Source organism: Eucyclogobius newberryi, unplaced genomic scaffold, assembly GCF_026437365.1.
Source record: "Eucyclogobius newberryi isolate DKJ021-1_F unplaced genomic scaffold, fEucNew1.0.hap1 SCAF_18, whole genome shotgun sequence".
Taxonomy (NCBI): Eukaryota; Metazoa; Chordata; class Actinopteri; order Gobiiformes; family Gobiidae; genus Eucyclogobius; species Eucyclogobius newberryi.
Window position 1 is genome coordinate 31246588 of NW_027315812.1, and position 15038 is coordinate 31261625.

Genomic DNA, 15038 nt, shown 5'->3' on the forward strand with positions numbered 1-15038 from the left:
TATTGTCGTGAGATTAGCGAGACGTGGCGCTCGTCAAAGCCCCTCATCGCCTCCGCTCTCCCAGTGGTTCCTCCCGCTTTCAGACGCCAGCAGCAGCGGGACCTCGTCAAGTCAATACAGCGTCCTAAATTGCGTCATGCCGTTGTTGACTATCAATTGACGAATGATCAGTGCTTTTTAGGCGCTTTGGTTATACGATTGAACACACATTTTTGTATCGCAAAAGCTGCGATATAACACTTTTTTCTGACGAATGCATTGCATTTGAGTGAAATTGCGTTCCGCTATTCCGCTTATTCTGAGCCCTGTCATGTATGCAAAGCATTCTGGGAACAGTAGTCCACCGCTACACACGGCGCTCGCGGCGCTCTGTCAAAATGTAAACTACATTATACGTCAGGAACACCCGGACACCTAAATCAAGGACCTGAAATTAAGGACCCCAAGATGGCTCCTGTCAAGAGACCGTGGATCTATTATATTATTGCAAGAGACGCGCTTACGAAGCAGACTTTAAACTCTGAGCTAAAGAATCAGTCCCAACTGTGGTCAGAGCTTTCACGAAGGCCGGAATCATCACTGAACTGCCCCGTGACTCAGAGATGGACCCGGGATGCGGGATGAACAGCATTCAGCCCAACGGTTAAACTCAGACACTGAAGATGAAGAATTTGAGGGATTTGTGGACGAGAGATGAACTGAAAAAGTGAGTGTATTCTGTTGTATTTTACGTGTTATTAGTGAGCTCGTCTTGGGAGTTGTTGTGAATACGCTAACGTGTCTGTTAGCGGTAGCAGAGTGTGTTTTGATGTTGAACAATGTTGATCTGAATGAGTAGAACATGTTTAATAAAGCTCAACTGACTGACGTATCTGTCTGTTTTGTTTAGCTTAATGCGCTTTATATTTGAACAAATAACCACAATAGACCATTTATTGATGGTGCGCTTTATAATCCGATGCGCCTTTTTGTGCGCAAAATATGGTATTTTATCCGTTGAAGCTTTTAACGTTTTCAGAGCTGTATTGAAGAGTATTTATGCTGTTCTATATTTTAAAAGTACTAGTAGTAGTAGTTTGCATTACTTTTAGCCACAAAAACAAAGCTGTTGTCCTATCAGAAACGTGTTTCTTTGCGGTGTTTACCACATTAAACATATTAGAAGCATTCTTTAAAGCTGACATATTATGTTAGTTTGAAATGATAACTGCTTCAAATAGTATGGATCTCAGTGGCGCTCAGAGGTTGAGTAGATGGCGGGTTCCATGTGCAGCCGACCGCAGGGCCGTGATTTATAATCTGGATGAGACAATTTCCAGCATTGTCCTTCTCCCTCTCATCCCCATTTCATGCTACATTGTCTTGTCCAATAAAGCCTGAAAAATGTAAATTCAATAGTATGTATCAGCCTTCTAAGGTTAACCATGATATTTACTATGTGTTTATGTTTTAGGCTCTAATGCTACAGTCAGGCGGGGCCAAACGCCTCCAGTTGGACCCTCCGACGCCCTCCCACGTCAACCAATCAGGATGCTCCTGATTGGTTGACGTGATTGTACTTCATCTATGCAGTAATACAAAGTCCTTAGTCTGAGAGTAGGCCAACGACATTTTTATTTCTAGAACGTGAACCCCACTAACTGCACGTGTGCCCCGTCCCCTGTACCTGAGCGCTGAGGAAGGCCTTGAGGTGCGGACTGTGGGACAGAACTGGGTGGACTGAGATCTTCTGGAGGAAGCGGTGCAGCGCTCTCTTCCTGGTCTCGATGAAATCCTCGTTGAATCGATCCACCATTCCCTTCATCACAAACTTCTCAGGCAGAGGCTAAAACACACAAAGGATAAATAAATGCAGCTTTCTTAGTGGCATTGGGACCGTTTTCAGATGGAGACTGGCCCTCAGAGGCGACTGTTGTTGTGATTTTGGGCCTTACAAAAATAAATTGATTTGATTTGACTGTTCCTGATTTATTTATTTATTAGATTTATTCATGTAACTACGTTTAATTCCATACTGTGGAATATTTTAGGCAAAGCACTAACATCTCCATGGAGAAAAGCAGGAGACAGGCCCTTCACTAGAAAAGTGTAATTTTTCCTTCCATCCATCCATCCATCTTCTGCCGCTTTATCCGGGGCCGGGTCGCGGGGGCAGCAGTCTGAGCAGGGACTCCCAGACTTCCTCCTCCCCAGACACTTCCCCTAACTCCTCCGGGGGGATCCCGAGGCGTTCCCAGGCCAGCCAGTAATTTTTCCTTCATTCATTTAATTATTCCATATTCCCTATCATATTTTATATAAGAAAGGTTGTGTTGAAATCTTTTCAAGGGCACTTAAAATAAATGTAACTAATAACCTCTTGATTTGATTGTTATGTGTTTGTTGTTAGTGTCCAGACTAAACCAAGATAAAACCCGGTCAAAACAGGTCCAAACCAGAACTGGATAAAGCCCAAGGTAGAACTAAACCAGGTCCAAACCTTTATTAAGACTAGTTAATGCACATAAAAAAATGACTGAAATTAGTTTTTTAAAAAGAAAAAAGACTGAAGCTACATTAAAACAGCTCAAAATTATGAGATATAATCATATTGTTAGCCACTGTTAGCTGGTGTGTTAGCTAACCCTAGCTTAGCATTAGCTCCAAGGAGGCCCGATGGACTCCATAGAGTTCGCCTTTCCCGCTGGAGACGAAAGCGAGGTCAGCAGTGATGAGTGGGACATCGGCCTGCCGGTGAAAAAGCCTTCGACTTACAAGAAAGAGGCTGATACTGCGCCCGAAACAGTGGAAAAGCTTCTGGACGATGGCCTGGATGTGGACAGCAGACTGGACTCTGAGTAGACGCCTCTGATGTGCGCCATCAGTGTGACCAACCACGCCCTCACCAAGATGCTCCTGGATAAAGGAGCCAGCGCCAACTTCAGCAAAGATCACAGGATGGTGCTGATGGCCTGCTGCATGGCCTCCACTCCAAAAGGACAAGATTTGCAGCTGTTTGGACCCGCTGTTGTCCAGGAACGCAGACCCCAACATGCTGGACAGGTCCCACATGTCGTGCCTGATGTTGGCGTCCAGAGACAGATATTCTAAGTCATCAACCTGTTGGTCTCACATGGAGCCAACGTGAACACCCAGGACCTGAACAGATTCACTATTGCACGGATCCTGGCATCGTCCTCGAGCCAAATCTCCTGTGACGATCCTAACAGGGGCGCTAAAGGGAGCTAACGGGTAACTAAAGTGAGCTAACGGGGCACTAAAGGGTGCTAATGGGGCACTAAAGGGCACTAAAGGGAGCTAACGGGGTGCTATAGGGAGCTAACGGGGTGCTAAAGGGAGCTAATGGGTAACTAAAGGGAGCTAACGGGTAACTAAAGGGAGCTAACGGGGCACTAAAGGGTGCTAATGGGGCACTAAAGGGCACTAAAGGGAGCTAACGGTGTGCTATAGGGAGCTAACGGGGTACTAAAGGGAGCTAATGGGGCGCTAAAGGGAGCTAACGGGGGGTAATGGGGGGATAAAAGGCAGCAACAGGTGCTAATGGGGTGGTAACAGGCGCTAATGGGCGGTAACAGGTGGTAAAGAGGCGGTAACAGGTGCTGGGACGGAGGCTCGGGGGCAGACGAGTAGCACCAGCCTCTTGTCGACAGTTTAGTTTGTTGTGGGATTCAAAGTAATAGCGGTGGGCGGTGTCATGAAACGTTGATATATGTTTAATGTATATTTGTTTGGGCGAAAACATTGGGCCAAAACTCATCTAATCTCATCTGTAATTTTATTTTATTTGACAAATAAATATATTGGTGTAACTTGAAGGAATTTTCTGAATAAATATACAGGTATATGACCTTTTTTCTTTGTAACTAAGTGTAAATAAGGCTCTTCATATCCATTACATAATTTGGGGTCTAATTAATTGATGTGCCGCGGCTCCTGAAACAGCTGGGCTATTTGACCTCGCCGCGCTCTGTAGCCACGGCCTTTAAACCCCACTGGGGGGGATTTTGGAAAAAAGTTGGTGCAAATACTAAACCAGGGGTGTCAAACATCCGGCCCACCAAACGTTTTAATGCGGCCCGCCGAACATTTTGAATTAATATTTAATACAAATAAAAAAAATATATATATTTTGTCCCGTTCATAGAACCGTAGTTACATCCGTAACCGTTTTTAGCGCTAAAACTACACGTCCCACAATGCCGCTGGTGGCCGCCACTCCCACGCGGCTTTTCACTGCTGTGTGTACTGCCCAGGGAGAAGTGCGGAGGGAAGTAAGATGCACGTTTGCGCACTCTACAGCACTTACGCACCTCAGAGCAGAGGTCTGAGCGAGGACAGAGATGTATGGTTTGGAAAACACGTGGAAGAAAGAAAGAAGACGGTTTTGTGGATGTTAGAGTTGTGCTATAAGTGGAGCTAATGTGGAGCTAACAACAAGAGAACTAACTTCTGTGATGATGCTCTGAGGAAAACATCCTCTACAAACCTGGACAGATCAGCAGCCACAGGTAAAAACACAGGTCAGAGTATAATAAGTATGAACTCATGTTCATACTTTGACTGTGTCCACACTAATGTGACTGTGAACACAAACACAATGCACTCATTTGAGTCACTACATGAATCATTTTGTCACTGATCATATTGACTTCGAGCAGAAACATGTCTGTGATATGAACATTTCACATCAGAAATCACATCAAAAGTTCATGTTCCTGTTCCTGCTGCTGCATGAATATGGACTCAGTCTTTCACCTGCTGCACATTTGTGCAACAGTCGCCACAACTATTACTAAGCTGTAAAAAAGCTATTTATTTCTTATATATTTTTTATTTTTTACATAATATTTGGCCCACGATTTGACAAAAGAGTTTGGTTTGATGGAACACTGTGGCTCGTGCACTTATTCTATATTTTCAAGGCAAGAGGCGTAACTTAACCTCCTTAAACGCTCCACGTGTGTTTGTATTTAGTGCAGTCAGTTCAGGTGCACAGATAACTATAGAAATGTTAGTACATTTAAAATGTTTTTTAGATCTTGAGAAGTTTATTTTGTTAAGTCAAATACAATATTTTTCTGTTCCAAATACCTATTTAACAATATTTAACAATAGACTAAATATTTTGCTCTGTAGATCAACTCTGAAGTTGTGATGCACATTATTGGTGAAATTACACTTGTTTTTCTTCATACATTTCAGTTTGAGAACAAATGTTTTGTAATTTCTTTTAATTGATCCAGTAATTGCTTCAAAAACAGCGTAGGCTGTATAAAGCTTTATATATAGCTTTTTTTTTTTAAATTGTTTTATGTTTTACGATATGTTCGGCCCGTGACCCAGCCTGAGCGTCGAAATTCGGCCCGCGGCCCAAAATGAGTTCGACACTCCTGGCCTAAACGATACAAGCCTAAACATACTATTACATGGTGTTTAAGCCTAAACATACTATTACATGGTGTATAAGTCTAAACACACTATTACATGGTGTATAAGTCTAAACATACTATTACATGGTGTATAAGTCTAAACACACTATTACATGGTGTATAAGCCTAAACACACTATTACATGGTGTATAAGTCTAAACATACTATTACATGGTGTATAAGTCTAAACACACTATTACATGGTGTATAAGTCTAAACACACTATTACATGGTGTATAAGTCTAAACACACTATTACATGTGTATAAGTCTAAACACACTATTACATGGTGTATAAGTCTAAACACACTATTACATGGTGTATAAGTCTAAACACACTATTACATGTGTATAAGTCTAAACACACTATTACATGGTGTATAAGTCTAAACACACTATTACATGGTGTATAAGTCTAAACACACTATTACATGGTGTATAAGTCTAAACATACTATTACATGGTGTATAAGTCTAAACATACTATTACATGGTGTATAAGTCTAAACATACTATTACATGTGTATAAGTCTAAACACACTATTACATGGTGATAGACCTATCCACCATCAAGAAGTTTGAATATTGGCTACCCAAAACTTAATGTAATCATACAAATAATAAATAAAACATAAAGACAGTGTTGAGATGTGCTCTCATTTAGTGTCCGCCCATATATTATTGATTGTTGTTGACAGCCAATGACATGGCGTTTATGTTGTCACGTGGTTTGACCTGAAATTATGAATGGCCTGCACCTGTGATCAATAAATGAAGTGTGCCCGTGTGGAAGCGGTGATCACACAAAAACGAAGACAACGTATTCTGCTGTTTTATTTAATACTCACGTCGAATGCAGTACTAAAAGGACCCCGCTAACACATAGTCATTTAAATGTATTACCAGTGAGTACTGTATCATAATACACAATTGTATTCACAATTTTGGTATGTAACGGAAATTGGTACAGTTTTAGCTAATGGATGAAGGCAGTATTATAATGCTGAAATCATTTAGACACATCAACTCTTCTTGGCCTTTTCATCCATTGGACATAGTCAGGATCATGGAAGATCATAGTCCGATACTTTAGAGCTGAGCAGAGTTTAGTGAACACAAACTTGGAGAGACTTATTCATGCATTTGTCTTCAGTAGATTAGACAACTGTAACGGCCTGCTCACTGGCCTCTCCAAACCTTGTGTACAAATTGTGCTCTACAAATAAACTTGCCTTGCCTTTGCCACGTCTCACACAAATGTGGAATTGATTTAACGTCTTTTTTGCAAACCACTGAGACCTGCCTTATGATTAAAAGGTAAAACAAACATATCAAGGGTAAATTCAGCCAGCTGCATAGAACAAGCCCCAGGTTGTAGAGATTCTGGTTTCACAAAGTTTTACCCCCAAACGCCGTTTCCAGCATTCCCTCTGCTGATTCTCATTGGCCGCTTGGCTCTGTGTGTGTGGACGTGTCAGTAAACATGCCTCTGCACTAGAGCACAGCCAAAATCAAGTTTGTAACTCAAACATGTTTTCTGTGTCTCACACTTTGCAATTCGAATGCGAGTCCAGTCGTAACTGGTCGAGACTGAAGCAACTGTGACCGACTTCAACAAGAACTGACTGTGAGTGACTGTGTAGTGACTGTGGAGTCAGACATTGTCTGACTCCATCGCCACCACAGACATTGTTGATTCATTTCTCCCTGTGGCCCTCAGAGGCAACTGTTGTTGTGATTTTGGGCCTTACAAAAATAAATTGATTTGATTTGATTTGTGTAGTGACTGGGAGTGACTGAAAGTGACAGAGTGACTGTGTAGTGACTGTGTAGTGAGTGACTGAGAGTGACTGAGTGACTGGGAGTGAGAGAGTGAGAGAGAGTGACTGTGTAGTGACTGTGTAGTGACTGTGTAGTGACTGTGTAGTGACTGTGTAGTGACTGTGTAGTGACTGTGGAGTGACTGGGAGTGACTGTGGAGTGACTGTGTAGTGACTGTGTAGTGACTGTGTGTGACTGTGAGTGACTGTGAGTGACTGTGAGTGACTGTGAGTGACTGTGTAGTGAGTGACTGAGTGACTGTGAGTGACTGTGTAGTGAGTGACTGAGTGACTGTGAGTGAGAGAGTGAGTGTGAGTGACTGTGAGTGACTGTGAGTGACTGTGAGTGACTGTGAGTGACTGTGTAGTGACTGTGTAGTGACTGAGTGACTGTGAGTGACTGTGAGTGACTGAGTGACTGTGTAGTGACTGGGAGTGACCGTGAGTGACCGTGAGTGACCGTGAGTGACCGTGAGTGACCGTGAGTGACCGTGAGTGACTGTGTAGTGGCTGTGTAGTGACTGTGTAGTGACTGGGAGTGACTGGGAGTGACTGGGAGTGACTGGGAGTGACTGTGTAGTGACTGGGAGTGACTGAGTGACTGGGAGTGAGGGAGTGACTGTGAGTGACTGTGAGTGACTGTGAGTGACTGTGAGTGACTGTGAGTGACTGTGAGTGACTGTGTGACTGAGTGACTGAGTGACTGTGAGTGACTGAGTGACTGTGAGTGACTGAGTGACTGTGAGTGACTGTGAGTGACTGTGTAGTGACTGTGTAGTGACTGTGTAGTGACTGAGTGACTGTGAGTGACTGTGTAGTGACCGTGAGTGACTGTGTAGTGACTGTGTAGGGACTGTGTAGTGACTGTGTAGTGACTGTGAGTGACTGTGAGTGACTGTGAGTGACTGTGAGTGACTGTGTAGTGACTGTGAGTGACAGTGTAGTGACTGTGAGTGACCGAGAGTGACTGGGAGTGCACTATTCCAAAGCTATAGGCTAGCTACTGGTTCAAAATTCAATTCAGAAACACTTTTTTTTACCAAACTATCTACAAAAGTTATGACAAAATAACAAAACAGGTGGCAATATTTAATCAAGCACGGGGACAGGAGGCGCCATCTGAATCTGAAAGCAGACCCATTGGAACACACTTCATTGGTTAATTTATTGAGTTGTGTATTTGCGTGAAACACAAATACTCAAATAACCTATACAGTGACCCCTCGTTTATCGCGGGGGTTACGTTCCAAAAAGAACCCGCGATAGGCGAAATCCGTGAAGTAGAAACCTATATTTTTTTACAGTTATTATACAATGAAATACTCCATAAAACATTGAAGCTCACACGCGCACCGCTCTCACCGGCCTCGCAAACTTCAATTTGGCAAGCGGTTTTACGTACGTGTACATATTAATCCATAACGTTATTGACACACAGGTAGAGAAGACGCAGAGAGACTGTTTAGCCAATCAGAATGCAGAACACAATGCATGATGCAAATCCGTGAAGCAGCGAGACCGTGAAAAGTGAACCGCGTTATAGCGAGGGATCAGTAATGCCAAACATTTTTGTAAGTTATCTAGAGTAAGTTAACGTTCCTCATGTTGGGAATTCACATATAGTTTATCTTTTTTCAGCATTCTGCAGCTGAAACCTGTCCCATGGGACATGAAGGCTATAAAAACATTCACAGGAACTTTTTAATAAAACTGGACGAATAACCGGCAACAAGCATTAAGAGTTTTGGAACATTAAGGAACATGAGCAAAGTCCAGCAGCAGGGGCAGTTCAAGCAGTGTGACTCACAGGGATGATGAGTGTGGGGTGGCTCTCCTCCAGTCTGCTCCGGAGCCATGAGAACTCCTGGTATCTTCTTCGGACCTCCACCTCGCTGGAGTCAAAGTCCCCCCGTGTGGTCTGCACAAAGAGGAGAACACAGCTCAAGTCATAGCTGAACCACATTTATATCATATCAAAAAGACCAAACAGAAGTCAGGTGTGACTAAAGAGCTGGTCCTTTGGTCCAGACCTTTGAAGTGGTCTTGCTCTGGACCAAGCTCTGGTTCTGTGTGCTGTGAATGAGATGGTTCAGACCTTTGGGCTGAAACATGCACAGACGAGCTAAAGAGGCGGAAAAACAGACAGAGCCCAAAGTGGTGATAAACTACAGAAGAACATCTTATTTAAATGGAAACAAGTAATTACATCAAATCTTTACACTGCGGTTTTGTATATATACATATATATATACAGTACATATACATAAAACAGTCCAATGTTTGTGACCAAAGGAACAGCTGGACCATGGATACCTGACTAAAATTTCACTCAGATTATATGTAAGTTTGAAGCAAATCCATGAACTCTAGCTCTTCCATTGAATGGTCCCATTGGCTTTCAATGACGGACACGTTTTCCTGAACCCTGCCTTAGAGCCTCCCCTCAGCCCAGGGAGCTCGACTCGTTGTAAGCCCGGCACAGCCCGTCTCCGAGTTTGTTGCTCCCAAAGTGAAAACCAAACCTGAACAACTCTAAGCGGTGGATCACTCGGCTCGAGCGTCGATGAAGAACGCAGCGAGAACTAATGTGAATTGCAGGACACATTGATCTCGAGTGGGCATCCAAAAGCAGAGTGAGCACGCCAACCCAGACTGATACCATCCCTAACGCTTTCGGCGTCCGGCACGGCATAACTCGTGACAAATGTATGAGAATTCTACATGTATATATATGTGGTATGAAATATGAATTCTGATGAAGCAGGTGAGGATACAGAAACACTGAGCTATAGAGCTCATCTTGGGTTTAATTTGAGGGAGTGTCTACAGAGCCGCAGTGCGCCGCCGAAACTGCCATGTTATTTTGTGCCGCGGCTCCTGAAACTGCTGCGCTATTTGACCGCGCCGTTTTAGACCGCGCCGGGTTAAGGTTAAGTTAGGGTTAAGGTTAGGGTTAAGGTTAGCCATGACAGGCTATGAATTAGACGGGGGCCCGGGGCCTGCAAGCAGTTGAATCTCCGGCGGGCCGGCGGTTTGAAATAGGAGGGGGCCCCTCCTCGAAAAAAAAATCAAGATTTAACTAGTAATTTGGCCATATTCGGGGCATTTTCATCGCTTAAGTTTCGTTTTGACAGACATGCCCACTTCGCACGTCTTCTCGCTTCTCATTGGCAGAGCGGTCTCCGTGACATAGTATCGATGAAAGCGGGCATCTGATTGGCCGCTGCGTTCGTGTTGCGTTCACATGTCCTTGGAAATGCCCGGTCTAATTTTTGGGGCAAATGTATATTATGTTAGTGGTTTCTTTTGTAGGCTGTGATTTCATATATTCCACAAGATCTCCTTGTGTCAAATGCTGTAAACAGTATTTATTTTGTATCTAAGAAATATTATTATATTGAATTAAACAGTTTTAAAGATCATGATCTCTGGTTTATATGATTCAGTATGTGTGCTCTTCATATCAAATAACAGATAAAAGTACTTTAAATTGTTTTACATGCTAATAACCAGGTTTAAAACAACACATTTATCTTGTTCTTATGACGCCGCGATGCCGCGCGCGCTTGTGGCCCCCCCCTTGAAATTGCTTGGGGGCCCCTAACTTTTCAAAGTTAGGGGCCCCCAAGCAATTATGAAAAAAATAAAGTGATTATTAAATTGAACATCACTTTATCATTCACAAAATTCCATTACAGACTTGGTTCAAATAGGGGTATTGGGGTCCCTGGACTGAACAAGGCTGAGTTGAAACAAAAGACCCTGAACTCGCAGTAGCCCAAGGTATACACAAACGACAAATAATAGCAAGATGAAGGTAGCTACATAATCATGAGTGTCATGGTGGTCAGTGGTCTTACCCGGGTGAGCACTCTGTACATGATGAAGGTCTCGATGGCGGTCACTTGACTCTCAGGGTTGTCCACAGTGATGAACAGGTCTCGCTCACCCTCCTCTTGGATATCCTCCAGTTTCTCCTCAGGATCCTGGTCCAGATGATACTGATTGGTCATTGAGCTTGGCGAGGTGGGCAGAGACATGTTCTGAAACAGCACAGAGCAGTGATCCAAGTTAAGACATGACATTATAACCTTTTGTTAAAATGTTTATATCCAAGAGCCTTAACACTGGCTGGCTTAATAAGTGTGTGGTGGTTCTACCAGAAAATGCGTTTAAAGTCATACTTTAAACCCTGCTTTTCATGCAGCTGTCCTCTGACTGCAGCGGGCACCTGAGGATGACGACGCACAGGTAAAAATACAATGAAACATTGATTGAACAGTATACATGTTATTTGTACCAAGAATGTATGTTTATCCAGTACCTAGATATAAGATAAAAACTTTATTTGTCCCACAATGGGGAAATGCCAGTGTTGCAACACAGATTAGGCTCAGAAGTATAATAATAAAAACAGATCACATAATAATTATAATGATAATAATAACAACACTTAGCTGTTATATTGACAGAAAATATTGCACAAAGGATGATCGAAATTATGTCACAGCATTGCACATGAGTATTGCACATGAATTATGAAAAGCTGAATGACACACATTCAGGGCGAACTGTTCATTGTAGAAAAAGATTCAGTTGTAGTCATCTGAACTCGGAAAAAACAAAATGTTTCAACACTCGACCGAGGGTCATTCTCAATCTGCAAATCAAGACCGGGAACTCCGATATTTATCCTACTCTGAGTAGGCCCTGCCTCCTGGGACCTCCTGAGGCTGCCCCAAATAAATTGTATGTTTGCTGTAACCTGACCCACCATTTTTCAAGTGGGTCGGTAGGTAATTTCTCTCTTTAATTTTTTTCTTTGAAGGCATAAAAAATTCCAAATTCGGATATAAAATCCACCCATTTTATGATAATTTGCCAATGAAATTAGGTTAATATTATCATTTATCAGAAGGAATGCTACCGTAAATTTACAAAACAAAAAAAATAATAAGTCCAGCCAATTAACTATTTTTGGACAGGACAAATTATTTTATTTTTTGTCAATTTTTACAGTAAATCAACTTTACATCCAGGGAACAATAAAACAAAATACACATCAACGTCATGGCATTTTCCTCTAGTAGAATCCTCATTCTCAACGTCTTGGTCATCATATGACAAATGCTGCATATTTAAAGCCCAAGTCAAATCCCATTGCAACCAAATTTTGTTGGTTCAACTCCACTTTGTTTGAATTCTCGGACGCTCGGTTAGCACTCAGCGTCACAAAATAGCGATCAATATCATCTTTTTCACCTCCAAGTCCACTAGCACATCACGCCACGCATCAGTCTGTCTTAAAACCATCAACTTATTCTTAATTCTCACTCTGTTTCATCGCTTCGACCGATCTGTCACCGACACACTGAACACACATGTTGTTGTCGTCGCCATTTTAATTTATTCTGCCAGTGACCCGCAGTGACCGCCAAGCGTCATGATTCTAATTTAACATTCAATGAGACGTTCCTGTTGGTTACATTTCTCGATTTGTTGTCGCGACATTTACGGCTTTAAAATATTTCTAGCGAGTTCCAGTGATACAAAATTATTCAACACAGCGCTTTTTTGAAAAACAGTCGATGAGTCGGCGAGATATAAGACAAACACAAATATTTGGCATCACTTTGACAAAGTTGCTGATAGTTTTTTTTTTCAGTCGGCTATTTTTTTACCAAGTCGGTTGGGTTACGGCAAACAGGCATATTTTTTTGGGATGCCTGATGAAGATGCATTTTAGAGTATCTGTGGAAAAATTGCCCTCCAGCCCTAGACTTGACTCTTCAGTAAAAGGTTAGGGCAGGCCTTATGAAATGGAAATCACAAAGAACTATTTCTTGTATAGAGGTGCAATGCCACTCCAGTCCTGCAGGAGTGCTGTGACAGTCTTCTGCTGGGCTGGGTCTGACAACTTTTACAGAAATTGCTCCTCTCACAACACAAACCAAAACCATCAATTGAAATTATGCTACAACTGTCAATCACTACCTAAACCACGCCCATGATGATTCACGTCAATATAAAAGTAGGAGAAAGTTTTGAAAATTTACTTCAAGGAAATGCTGAAAATATACATATAAGATCATTTGTCACCCTAATGTTTCAAATGAACCATTAACTACAGAAGATTTGTGATCGAATTCAACAAACATGAAAATTGATCAAGGCGAAGTGTGTTTTTTTTAGCGGTCACAATATTGCTTGTCCAGTCAAGGGGAGGTTCTGCTCCGGGAGGTTCACATCGGGTCAGAAAAACCCCTTCACTAACTTTTAGACATCTCAGAAAATAATATGATGTGGATCCAGTAACACTGACTGCTCCCCTGACGGTTGTATCCACACAGGTGACTGCTCCCCTGATGGTTGTATCCGCACAGGTGACCGCTCCCCTGATGGTTGTATCCGCACAGGTGACCGCTCCCCTGACGGTTGTATCCACACAGGTGACCGCTCCCCTGACGGTTGTATCCGCACAGGTGACCGCTCCCCTGATGGTTGTATCCCCTGATGGTTGTATCCACACAGGTGACCGCTCCCCTGATGGTTGTATCCACACAGGTGACCGCTCCCCTGATGGTTGTATCCACACAGGTGACCGCTCCCCTGATGGTTGTATCCACACAGGTGACCGCTCCCCTGATGGTTGTATCCGCACAGGTGACCGCTCCCCTGATGGTTGTATCCGCACAGGTGACCGCTCCCCTGATGGTTGTATCCACACAGGTGACCGCTCCCCTGATGGTTGTATCCACACAGGTGACCGCTCCCCTGATGGTTGTATCCACACAGGTGACCGCTCCCCTGATGGTTGTATCCGCACAGGTGACCGCTCTCCTGATGGTTGTACCCGCACAGGTGATCGCTCCCCTGCACAGCAATTTTTGGCTGAAATGTGACACTTTTGCCTCAGTTTAACACTCCTAAAACCTAAATATATCACTTGTTTTTTGGAATAATTGACTTATTGACCCTGATGGTGTAAATCAATAGCAAATCTGACCCTTTTCAATGTTTTTCTGATGTACCAAATCCAAGTGAATTAGATGAATGCCATGAGGAAGTGCAGCTTTTCCTTTCCCCGTTACACAAACTGACTTTTAGTTTACTTAATCAAAATATCTTCGGTTCATGGCCTTGGAAGAGTCCCTTCTACCTATGATAATAGAATAGATCCATGTTTGTTCCATGATGTGACCGGACACTTCCTCCTCTTCACTTCAGCGGTCACATGTCCACAGTTCCACCAGTGTAAAGAAGGAGTGCCCGGAGAACACGAGGAATAACCACCACAAAACGGCTTTAAACTGCTCTTTTCCCTCCCGTGTTTCCAGCGGGACATTGTACATTTACTGTGAGAAGTTTGGACGTGTCCACGTAGGCGCGCGCGCACTTTGGTCACTTCTCTCAGGACGCGTACCTTGGAGAAAACTTCCAGATCCTCGTCCTCGTCCAGGTCCAGCACAGGCGTAGACATGTCCGCGGGGGTGTTGGACCCGAGGGTGACGGTCCCGTGTGCGGCCATGGGAATCAGAGCGCCCCGCGGATCGCAGCGGCAGCGGCAGGAGAGGAGGCAAGCGGGACGGAAACGGTGCGCTCTGACGCGTCCCCCACGCGCTGCACCGCGACTCCACAGCGACTCCACAGGGCCGTGAGCGCCCTCTGCTGCTCCGGAGTGTGGACGGCGAGACGACAAGGGCCGTTACTTCAGTCTCAGGTACTCCAGCTCCAGTTACTCCAGCCTCAGTTACTCCAGCTCCAGTTACTCCAGCCTCAGTTACTCCAGCT

The 15038-nt window shown here is 43.5% G+C and overlaps 1 protein-coding gene across 2 annotated transcripts in view; it reads right to left on the bottom strand.

The window, feature by feature from the left end:
• snx7 (sorting nexin 7) overlaps positions 1-14797 on the bottom strand; it is a 30903-nt gene extending 16106 nt beyond the window's left edge. Inside the window, exons 1-4 of one of the 2 annotated variants that reach the window (XM_072451220.1) lie at positions 14671-14797; positions 11108-11290; positions 9055-9165; positions 1667-1825 (exon numbers count right to left, since the gene is read on the bottom strand). In XM_072451220.1, coding sequence (XP_072307321.1) covers positions 1667-1825; positions 9055-9165; positions 11108-11290; positions 14671-14775 — 558 coding nt within the window. In that variant the 5' untranslated portion in view covers positions 14776-14797. Of the gene's footprint in view, positions 1-1666; positions 1826-9054; positions 9166-11107; positions 11291-14652 lie in introns of both variants that reach the window. The other variant, XM_072451219.1, reaches the window with a different exon arrangement.
• Positions 14798-15038: the final 241 nt, after the last annotated feature.